Genomic DNA, 11,546 nt, shown 5'->3' with positions numbered 1-11,546 from the left:
GCAAAAGTTATCTATTTTATTACAAAACCAAAATCAAACAGATGCCTTTCAGTCTAACAAACAATGCCATAGGCAGAAATGTGCTGGGGCAGGGTAAGTTCAATATAAACTCAGGCCATGGAAAGCGGTGCCTTCACACAGATGTATCCCACCATAATGCAGTTCCCTCCGACACACTACACCTTTGGAGGATCAGCAAAAAAGGAAAGATTTTTGCTTCTGGCAGGAAGAGCAGATGACTTGCACTGCGGAGCCCTGGTTCTCTTCTCTGTCCCAGCTGTTTTCAGCTGTCATTCAAAGTAGAGCTGGAGAGGCCCAGGAGGACTTGAAGGATAAGGAGAGACATGCCCAGGGTCTGCTTCCAGGCACGACACTGACATTCCCCATGCCCCAGCTTCAGTAGGATGCTACTGATGCAAGGCAGAGCAGAAGAATGCTTACCACCGCCAGGTAAGGACACGTTTGGCCTGGCAGCCAGGTGGACTGGCCAGTTATCTGGCAATAAAAGCAACAAAGGAAAAGGGGAGCTGAGGCACTGCTCTCTTCTGATGAGTACAGACTGTTTGGACAACTCATAGGATGGGTTATATGAATCAGGACCAGTACTATCTGCACGATCTTCCAACAAACCCAGAACCCAGAACGAGTAACCTAACGTCTATCCGGACGTTACCCAATCATGCTGGCTGGGTCTTGCATGCCAATGTGCAAGTGTTGCCAGAAGCTGCTCAGAGGCCCGTGCAAACCCAGCGAGTCAGGATGCGGGGACTTGGGACTTGTCTCATGGAAGTAAAGGGGAAAGCAATATAATGCTTGGACCCAAATCCAACCATAAGGTCAGCTCTAGCATAGCAACATGAATACCCACCAATACCAAAGCTAACATCAACAGCCACCTCTTGTTTAGCCTGCTTGAAGAACTGACCCGATTTTAATTGCAAACTACATGTGAATGCAGGCCTTTTGGAGGGGAAGGACACAAGGATGAGAAAAAAGAGATCTGCAGAAGGATCTATGTGACAGGCAGGAGCATTGGCTGGCTGGTTTACTGACATTTCCAGACAAAAAGATGCAGTGACTGTTAGCAGCTCTGCACTCCCCCCACAATCTTGTGGGGCATTGGCCAGCGCCAGTGGCGGGCTGACAGAACTCCTATAGGCATCTAATTGGCTGCTTTTGCTGGATGCAACTATACATTAAAAAACACCAAACACCAACCCAGCAGCCAGAGCTTTTAATTCCTAAAACTAGCATATTAAAAAGGAGAAGTTTGGGGTTTTTTTATACAGCTGGATTCATTCTTTACTCCTACAATAGGATTAATGAGTGACAGGGACATTTCTAACTATACACTAAACCAAATCATTTCAACACACAAAAGATGTGCCCTGGGCATTTAGAAAGAAAAGATGCAATCAAGAAGATGGGAGCTTGCAGGCCAAAAGAGCACATACATTGTATGTGAGAAACTATGAAGATCCAGCAGCAGGATCTGCTGTTGCTAAAGAGACAACTTCTTTATGTTACTGTGGTGCGACATGTACTTCAGAGATTACCAGAGGTGTTTTCAACCATGCCAAATGCTTTAATTAGCTCCAGTCTATGTCCCAGAAGAAGAGTTATTACTACTCTTAAACAGTTATTTACGGAAAGATTTTTTTGGTTTTTCTTTTTTTTAAACTTTCCATTTTGTCAACAAGGCACTAACTTACTGCATCAGGACACTCCTGCTGCGATGTGTTTATCTCATGCTATTGTCATGATGACATGCCACAGAGTGAAGATGCTGTGTTGCAACATCCTCTACCAAAGCAACAAAGTCTCAAGGGACAAGCCCAGTCTCTACAGTAACGCAATGCTGTTACAAGCAATTGTTGCTGTGATCTCCTATTGGCATGGCATGTTGTCATCTCTGACTGCAGATTCTTGGTCCAGAGCCAAGTGGCACAAGGATCACCAGGTCTGAAGCGGGAGGCTGCTCAGAACACCTCCTACGAACAGGCAAGTGCCGCCAGTGGTTCGAAATGCACAAAGCGAAACACTGTGTGTCCCATCACACTCTGCCCAAACCTAGGGCTGCTGATCTGGTGTTCCTGCCCTGCTGCTGACTTCACAACTGTATCTGAGATTAAGTAAGAAACTTTGGAAAAACTGCTGGTAGTTGAAACAGCCCCTGTGGCCTCCAAGAACACCAGGCTCCTCAATCCAAGCCTTCACTGTTATTGTAATGTGACACTGGAGTGTGATTAATACTGATAACAGTGAATCTGGTGAAGTGGATACTCTAAGCTAGGCAGGCACACCACTGTGCAGGAGAGGAGCTTGGGATTCACAACCACCGAAGACAAGTATAGTCACTACAGACAGACCTTCGCCAGTGAGCATGGCCCAAGCTGCAGTGTTGAAAGATAAGTAAACCAGACTCTTGGGGACCAGCAGCATGATTGCGTCTTTCTGCACTGACAAATATGTTCTTTGCTCTTGAGCAAAGCAACAGGCAGGCTAATGCTGCTTTTAGCAGGCTTCTCTATTTTTATTGTCATACAACATATATATGAACATTTTGTCAGAGAGGAAGATGCAAGACTTCACTCCACCGACTCTTACTAGGCCTACAGCTCCCACGTCCTCCCTACAGCATTAGATCCCCGAGGCATGGCACATCTTTGCTAAGCATGTCTTCTGAGCCTGGAGAGTAATGCATTCGCAATTCATTTCTGCCCAATTTGCAACAGATGCAGAAACTACTTCTGTATGTCCTTAATACAACCCTTTTCTATCCCTACTTTAAGCAGCTTTGCAGTGCACCAATACTTGGGTGAAATCTGTGCTCTCTCAAAAGCCTAATTGTCTGTGAGTTGCACAGGGCTTTACAGCAAGAAAAGAAGGGGTTCAGCTGCTCCCAAGAAGCATCTGGTACCTGGGGCACTGTGTGCACATCTGCAAGCACAAGTCACGCTGATGTACTTGCTCCTTTTTGCATGGGGGTGTTAAGGTTTGCAGCTGAATGATGGTTTGGTGGCAGAAATGAATGCATTACTGTAATCCATTAAATGCAAAGTGTTCCTCTAACCCTAACAGCCTTCAAAAGCAAAGGGAGGAACAGAACAGTGACTCCAACCCCTGTACAAGACAACTGTACAATTTACATATATATTTATATACAGTATATAAAATTCTCTTTCTTTGAGTCCCAGTGAACTCAATTTTACGTCATCAGTAGCTGTTCCAATTTTAAAAAGTCATGATCCTGCTTCCCCCCACTCTCCAAAGTATTAGATAATGGCATTGAAAAGCAATTAGAAACAAACCCAAACCCAAACCAATTATTAAAAAGTGCAAACGTTCTGGGTGCCACTTCTGCTACGTTGGATGTTGCTAATGCTGCATACTTGCTCACAAGCAGCAAGGTGTCTGTCCGTCTGTCGCTGGATCTTTCTTTCCTTTGGGTTGGCTCCTGCCTTCCCTTTCCGTCTTCTGCTGCTACACCAGGCGACCTACTGAAAGGGTGGGGTGGGCAAGGAGGAAAAAAACAAAACAGAAGCAGGGAAAGTGAGGAAAAAAGGCAAATTAAAACCAAAAGGGCACCTGACTGATAAAGGTACAGCACAGCCTCTGCTGCAGCCGTGGCCCCAGAAGGCTGAGATCCCAGAGTAAGCTGTGAGGCTGAAAACAACCAGGGGCTAACGAGACAGCCTTGCCGAAAAAAGCGTTGAATGAGTCACACGGAGCCCTAGGGACTGATGTATTTTTAAACATAAACCACCACTTTCCTCTCCCTCCCCCTCCTCGAAAATGGGCACGCAGGCTGGGGAAACAACTGGTCCGACATCTCTCCCTCTGCTCTTCTGCCTGCCACGGTTGACGCAGAAGCCTCCTGCCGCCGGGCTGCCCTGCCACCGTCTTCTTCCCCGTGAGCCACAGTCAGCTGCCTCCTGCCCGAGCAGGCAAGCAGGCCTCGAAGGAGGCAGGCACGCAGGGCACGGGCGAGCCACCTCTCCCCACCTCTGCAGCAGCCCCATGCAGCGGTCTCCCTGCTCAGTGGTTCTCAGAGACCCGTCCGCACCAGGCACTCTGAAGCCTCCGAAGCTACTGAACCCGCAGCGGAGACGCAGCGTACTTGGAGCTGAGGGTGCCAGGACCCTGCTGAGCTATTAGTGTCCCAGCGGACGGTGCAAGGGTGCTGTCTGGTGCTTCAGATAGATGCGCGCAGCCCCACGCTCGTCTCTTCAGAAAGCTTTCGTTAAGCCCCTCATCAAAGGTTCTTAAAGAATCAAAGCTCTTACGGGATCAGAGCGAGAGCTCTGTGGATTAATTACAGGTGAAAACATGCTGAAGAGAAGGCAGAAGTGTGGATTTGGTTTTCGGAAAGGAGAAAGGTTACCAGACAGGCCTCACTGGGATCGGTGCTAATTGGCGTGCCCTGCCACGGGGGGTGAGTATTGTCAAATGCAAAATTATTCCAGATAGTCGTATTTGAAATTGACTGCACAGCTCTGCCAAAGGCTCCCACAGTGCTCAATGACCAGCTCATAAAAACAGTGGATTGACTTCCATGTCTATACATGCAATGCAGTGGGGAGCGGGGATGACCTGTCCTACACTGAGCACTCTGAGTGACCAGGAAAGAGGTTGAAGCCAGAGTACGCAATTATTTGAATACCTCCGCTCAGCTTTTAGTGGCAGACAAAAATCAAATACGTGCTCGGAACTGAGGACACACCAGGCAACATCACTGCATCGATGTATAAGGCTTAGCTGATCTTTATCTTCAGTTCTCTGTTCAGCCCATCTCATCAGGACCAGATGAGGTACCCAGAAAAGTAAGGAGGATAGCAAGAAGTATGGGAAGACTTCTGTCATTAAGCAAATAACGTAGCCTAGGTCTTTTCAACACAGAAAGGAGTCTAACCAGACATACGTTGGAGGGCTATAGAACAACAAGTGGCAGGTGAAAGATAAGCAGGGGAGAACTGCTCATGGTTTCTCACAGTCCAAAATGAGAAGCACCCAATGAAACTACGAGGCAGCAGGTCTAAAGGCAAAACAAATAGAAGTTGTTCTTCATGCCTGATTAATTCGTTGGCACAAAACACAGAGGAGAGCAGACCTTCACCGGGACAGAGAAGAGTCTTCATGCGAACTTGTCCACGGAGAAATGTAATGTAAACACAACAAATCACCTAAATCATTGCTTGCTAGAATCAGTGAGAATTGGGTAGGAGAGTGTTCCTCCCATAGCTGCTGTATCCTATTCTAATTCCTTAGCAACATACTGTCCGCCCCAGCTAAAGACACAGTGCTGGACTTTGAGATGATGCAGCAGAGCTGCATATTATTATATTCACACCTCTTATGAACAACTCTGGTTTCCAGCTGTTCCTGTATTGCTATTCATGAACATAGGAGAGCAGGGGAGACTGAATTTTGGGACACATGGTTATCACAGAAAAAAAGGAAACATTTTGACAAGATACTCACTGAAAGGGTTAAGGCCTTGTCTTTTTCCACTGGGGAAACTGCTCAGGCTACCTGTAAAATCCAAGAACCACGTTAAAGGCAATAAATGCCGTGGCATGACAAAGGAGCCTCCCCACTGTCTGCTGCTGGAGGGCAGGTTCAAAGGAGCTCCTCTGAGCGTGCACACAGCAAGTCCTGCCAGCGTTCCTTAAGATTCACATGCAAGAATCAGATTAATGTGCTTGAGATGAGAGATGTTAAATACCTGGTGTTGTAGTAGCTGAACGTCATGAAATCCAGAGGTTTGGTGTGGGCAAGAAGCAACAATTAGAAGGCTAAACTAAACTGTGGAAGGAGGAAGAAGAAGAAAGGAAGGATGCAAGTAGTGCCATGAAGTTTCCCAAAACAGTTTTTGCTAACAGCAAGCAAAATAATGTCACGTAGAAAGGGGGCAGCCAGAAAAGAGTGAAGGTGTAGGCAATACAGATAGCCCAAGTTTACTAAATCTTTAGCTTGGGCCAAACAATCAAACAGGTGCCCAAAATCAAAGACCTGAACTCATACCTGGCAGAAGGGCAGGGACAGACTGCAGAGCTGCGACTGTGTCATGAGGTACAGGCAGGCGCACCCTACACCAGATGGAGCTCGTGACAAGGGTTCTCACCTCAGCAATAAACCTGTTCCTACCATGCCCTGGGTACAGGCAGCTCAGGGATTACAGGAGGTCTCGAAAGCACGTCGCGTTTCCTGCTAGCTACTTGGTCCGATTTCAGATGAGGGATTAGCTGGGAATGGGAATTCCTGCTCCCCCCCAGAAGCAGTAAGCCTGTTGCCGCCCTACGCTTCAGCCCAGCCTAAGACTTATCTTCGATTTGTGCACGCGTCTGACCTGACGGCACAGCTTGCTTTGCGCATTAAGTACTGCGCACGCTCGGAGCTAGAGCGCACTTTGCTCCGTGCGAGAGCAAGATGAGCAGAAGCTCAGAGAGCAGGGCTGAGACGGGGGAAGCCCGGGGGACAGGAGGCTGGGCTGCAGGACAGAAGCGGAACCGCGGGGAAGGAAAAGAGAGGGGGAAAGAAAGGTGGCAGCGGCTGAATTTGAAATGGGTCGCAAAGCACATCCTGTTGGCTTTCGAGATCGCTAAAAAGAGAAAGTGTGTAAACACGGCAAGTTATTTCAAGGCCCCCGGACGCCAGCCTTGTATCGGCCATCTGCCCCGGCGACATCAGAGGAACGGTTGTTCCCTCACTTCTGCACCCGCGTGTAAAAAGCAGAGCTCCGTCGCCAAGAGGCAGCTTCCTCCAGAGCGGAGAGGGACTCTCCCGGGGGGCTGCCGATAAAAACGCAGGGCCTTTACGAGCCGCGGCATCCTCGGGCCGGCGGGAGCCGCCGAGGCCGGGCCGCTCCCGGGGCCCTGGAGGGCGCTGCTGGGCCGCGCACGGCCGGGCCCCCCCACCCCGGCCGGCTGCCGGGGTAAGCGCGAAGGCATCCGAAAAAAAGCCCTTTCGCACCCAGTGCAGCTAAGCCTACAGCGCATTGCTGTGAATTGAGACGTACTTGGCTTCGGAAAGAGGCGGGGAGCCGGCCGTAAGTTGATACAAAAGGCAGGGAGCATCCGTGAAACGGCAGGGATGCTCCAGGCTGGGCAGCGCACGCTTTTCCAGCGGCCGGGTAGGGCTCCGTGCTTTCCGTGGGTATGGTCCCATACATCCGTGCTGGGAAACTACCCTGGAGCTCATCACCTGTCACTCCAAAGGCAGAGAGTATCGCCTTCAGCCGGCTGCCTTCAATATAAACACAGGCCAGCCGTGTATACCTACAGAAGACAAAACCCCGCCAAAACAACGCCGCACCAAGCATAAAGCTGACGCGAAAGAGAGGAAGGAATATGGCAGACGGTAACAGCCGGTTACTAACATATACCTGGGAAGCCCTTGGCTATTATAGGGTAATGTCCCATCATTCAGTAAGTTCCATAATGCAGAGTAGTTGCTCAGCCTCACAGGTACACTATTTTGGGTAACAATTCTAGCCACAGTGGAGTAGGCCAGGTGTCTTTCAAAAGGAAAAGCACCAAGGAAACCCCGCCAGCTTTTTATAGGTAGAAACGATGCCTCAGACTTACTGAGCAAAACTCTCACCTTTGATGGGGGAGAAACACGCTACCACAAGCCTTATCTTGTGTTCTCACCGCAATACTGATGTCCTGATTGATACGAACCATCAGTAACTTTCCTCAAGATTAAAGGCGACAAACTACAGCACCTCTGCTGAGCTCCAAAGGGGGATATCTGAACAAGGCAAACAAAACCAAGCACTGAACCAATGGACCTCGTTTGCATTCTAATCTAATTGTAATTAGACATACTCTGAATTTCCTTTTTATTAACTCAGTCATTACCTGGTTACAGTTTTCTCATAGCCTTTCAGACTGTTAGCTTTCTACCATCATCGGTCCAGAGGCCTTTCCCAAGTGACTGCTCCTTCCTACCTGCTCCCACACAGCTGCTCGCACAGCAGTTGTACAGAGCATCCTCGCTCCCAGAAGCCTCCCAAGCACGCAGAGAATCAGTTACTTCTGCAGATACCAAGAAGAAGGGTCCCAAACATCACTGAATTAAATGTTTAGATTGTCCATTATTTTTCCTTCTTTCTGAAGCATTTGCTCAGCTCCAGTAGAAAGTGACATGCTGTTTCATTATGCACACACCCATGCACTTTTTAATTAAGCATTTTGATCCTGTTTCTGGACTGTGCTCTTGGTAGCTGGCTGTCGGCACAGACAGAGGCTGGGTTCCACCCTAGAAGTCCTCACGGCCTATGAAGCGCACCCAACACCTACCATCTGACAAGCTCTTGGATGGCAAAGCAATCACAGGATCTGAACTAGCAGAAGGAAACTTCCCGTAAGCTGGCGGAGGGACATTTCTTCACTGCTTAATCCCTTAGCTCCTCTTTGGGCAGGCACAAAATGCTGACTTTGTCTTCTGAATTTGGAAGAATATAGAGGTAAATCTCAACTCCAGCATTTTGCAGCCAACACAACTAATATTAAGCCTTGCTCAGATCTATAGCCCTCCTCTCCGAGATCACTGGACTCCAATTAATCTTGGGTCCAGTAACTTTCCAGCAAAGCTTTACAGTGCGTGTCCATCTCCACTCAAGGACCCTGCCTTTTGACTAACGCAGAGAGCTAAATTTGTTCTTTGATCATGGATAGTTCCCCGCTTAACTCAGGTTGTGCAGACTGCACTGATGAATCCTAACTTAACAGGCTGTAAATCAGTCTGTTTTCCTTCCACAATTCCTCAGACAATCCTAGATCAAATGATGGCAAAGACTGTTCCTGGTGTACTCCGAGCTACAAGCCCTCCCTGCCTGTTCTGTCCCAGAAACCATCTGCAGACTTCTGCAAGCCCTCAAAGGCTGGCTTTATGTTGCTACTCCATTCTGAGACCCAGGAATAGCATTTTTCTATCTGAGTTGCCCCTGATAGAAACACATCTGGTTTAAACAGAGGGGGAAGAGCTGTGCAAAGCGGCCACCAGACCTAGCTGACTTCCCAGCCACTTTCTAGGTCATTGTGCTGGTTTTGGCTGGGATAGTTAATTTTCTTCATAGTAGCTAGTATGTGGCTATGTTTTGTATTTGTGCTGAAAACAGTGTTGATAATGCAGAGATGTTTTCATTATTGCTAAGCAGTGCCTACGCAGACTCAAGGCCTTTTCTGCTTCTGCAAGATGCTGGGAGGGGACACAGCTGACCCCAGCTGACCAAAGGGATATTCCATACCATATGATGTCACGCTCAGCATATAAAGCTGGGAGAAGAAGGGGACGTTTAGAGTTACGGCGTTTGTCTTCCCAAGTAACTGTTAGGCATGATGGAGCCCTGCTTTCCTGGAGATGGCTGAACGCCTGCCTGCCGATGGGAAGTGGTAAATGAATTCCTTGTTTTGCTTTGCTTGTGTGCATGGCTTTTGCTTTGTTTATTAAACTGTCTTTATCTCAACCCACCAGTTTTCTCACTTTTACCCTTCCGATTCTCTCCCCCATCCCACCAAGGGGGGGGAGTGAGCGGCTGTGTGGGACTTAGTTGCCGGCTGGGGTTAAACCACAACAGTCCTTTTTGGCACCCAGCGTGGGACTCGAAGGCTTCAAGATAACAACAGGTTTGACTGGAATATGCTAGATTGAATTTATAGCTGTTATTGCTGTTTAGCTATTAAATGGCAGGCTCCTGTGCTTGCCATGGAGCTTGCTTGCCTTACTGTATATTAGAGTCTAGTGCTCGTTAGCGGCTGCTTTTTGCTTACGCTGCCTGCTGTACTGCTGCATTGCTTATCATCTGACTGCTGTGCCTGGTTATGTTTTGATAAGAGCAACAGCGATGGGCCTGGGCTGGCAGATGGCCAGGGCATCGCTGCTCCTTCTGTGCTGCTGGACAGGCTGGAACTCCAGTGTGAACTTGAAGGGCCCGTGACCTGTGGATGAGTCCACAGGTGAGCAGGACACCCCAAAGCATCTGTGGCCATGGATAAGCCCATGCCAGAGCAGGTACATCTTGAAGTGTCTGTGGCCGTGGTTACGTCTGTGCCGCAGTAGGTATACCTCTAAAGGGATTGTGGCCCAAGGATAAGTCCACACTGGAGAAGGTACGCCTTGAAGCATCTGTGGTTAAGTCCATGCTGCAGCAGGTACACCCTGAAGCAGCAGTGGCTATGCATGAGGTCATGGTGGAGCACCTCAAAACATGTGGCCATGGATAAGCCCACGACAGAGCAGGTACACCCCTGGAGAGACTGCAGCCATGGGTAAGGCCATGTTGGAGAAGGTTTACTTCTGAAGGGACTGTGGCTGTGGGTAAGGCAACGCTGGAGCAGGTATATCTCTGAAGGCATTGTGGCCCATGGAGAAGGCCATGCTGGAATAGCACCTCAAAGCGACTGTGGTTGTGGGTAAGTCTATGCTACAGCAGGTACACCCCTGAAGAGACTGTGGCTCATAGATAAGGCTCCACTTGGAGCAGATACACCCCTAAGGGACTGCAGTCCAAGCCGGTGCAGGGGCAAAGGAAGGAGTTCATTGCAATGTTAAACCCTATAACCTGGCCCAAAGGAACCAAGGGTAGAGATTGTAATGGATATACCTTTAAATTGTTGTAACCTGGGACTTGAGCTGCATGTTATAGGAATTACTATAGCAGGAACCACCCAAACCAATGAAGGACAAGCCTCACAAGAAGCAGAGCAAGTGCAGCAGCGACCCAACCTGAGCTGGCTTTGGTGCCCAGTAACTCCATGCAACACACCACCTCTCCTGTCCTGAGTGACCACCATAACAGATGTAGCCCAAAGCCATAGACTAAATGAACTCAATGGACATTCGTGGATATTTTACAGGGGTGGTCCACAGACGAAGGGAATGATATCTGGGTATTACATCAAAGGATGGGAAGGAGGATGGTGGTTAATGAGGTTCTATTGGATAGTGTGGTAACTGAGCATGACATAAATGGTATGGAATAAGGGGTGGAGAATGTGCTGGGTTTGGCTGGGATAGAGTTAATTTTCTTCATAGTAGCTAGTGTGGGTCTATGGTTTCGATTTGTGCTGAAAACAGTGTTGATAATGCAGAGATGTTTTCGTTATTGCTAAGCAGTGCCTACACAGAGTCAAGGCCTTTTCTGCTTCTCACATCACCCCACCAGCGAGGAGGCTGGGAGTGCCCAAGAAGCTGGGAGGGGACACAGCTGACCCCAGCTGACCAAAGGGATATTCCAGACCATATGACATCATGCTCAGCATATAAAGCTGGGGGAAGAAGGAGGAAAGGGGACGTTCGGAATTATGGTGTTTGTCTTCCCAAGGAACTGTTACGCGTGATGGAGTCCTGCTTTCCTGGAGATGGCTGAACACCTGCCTGCTGATGGGAAGTGGTAAAAGAATTCCTTGTTTTGCTTTGCTTATTAAACTGTCTTTATCTCAGCCCATGAGTTTTCTCACTTTTACCCTTCTGATTCTCTCCCTCATCCCACTGGAGCAGGGGACTGAGCGAGCAGCTGCGTGGTGCTTAGTTGCTGGCTG

General features: G+C 48.6%; 1 protein-coding gene across 6 annotated transcripts in view; it reads right to left on the bottom strand.

Moving 5' to 3' along the window:
* Window positions 1-2: 2 nt before the first annotated feature.
* Window positions 3-11,546, bottom strand: part of SMOC1 (SPARC related modular calcium binding 1) — a 139,675-nt gene continuing 128,131 nt past the window's right edge. For 3 of the 6 annotated variants that reach the window (XM_030001457.2, XM_030001409.2, XM_030001429.2), the window contains 2 exons: window positions 5,482-5,532; window positions 3-3,500 (listed from right to left, as the gene is read on the bottom strand). In XM_030001457.2, coding sequence (XP_029857317.1) covers window positions 3,484-3,500; window positions 5,482-5,532 — 68 coding nt within the window. In that variant the 3' untranslated portion in view covers window positions 3-3,483. The remainder of the gene's footprint in view (window positions 3,501-5,481; window positions 5,533-11,546) is intronic. The other 3 variants (XM_030001420.2, XM_030001447.2, XM_030001439.2) reach the window with 3 other exon arrangements.

This window comes from Aquila chrysaetos, chromosome 2, assembly GCF_900496995.4.
Source record: "Aquila chrysaetos chrysaetos chromosome 2, bAquChr1.4, whole genome shotgun sequence".
Lineage (NCBI taxonomy): Eukaryota > Metazoa > Chordata > Aves > Accipitriformes > Accipitridae > Aquila > Aquila chrysaetos.
This window is presented reverse-complemented; position numbering and strand designations above follow the sequence as displayed.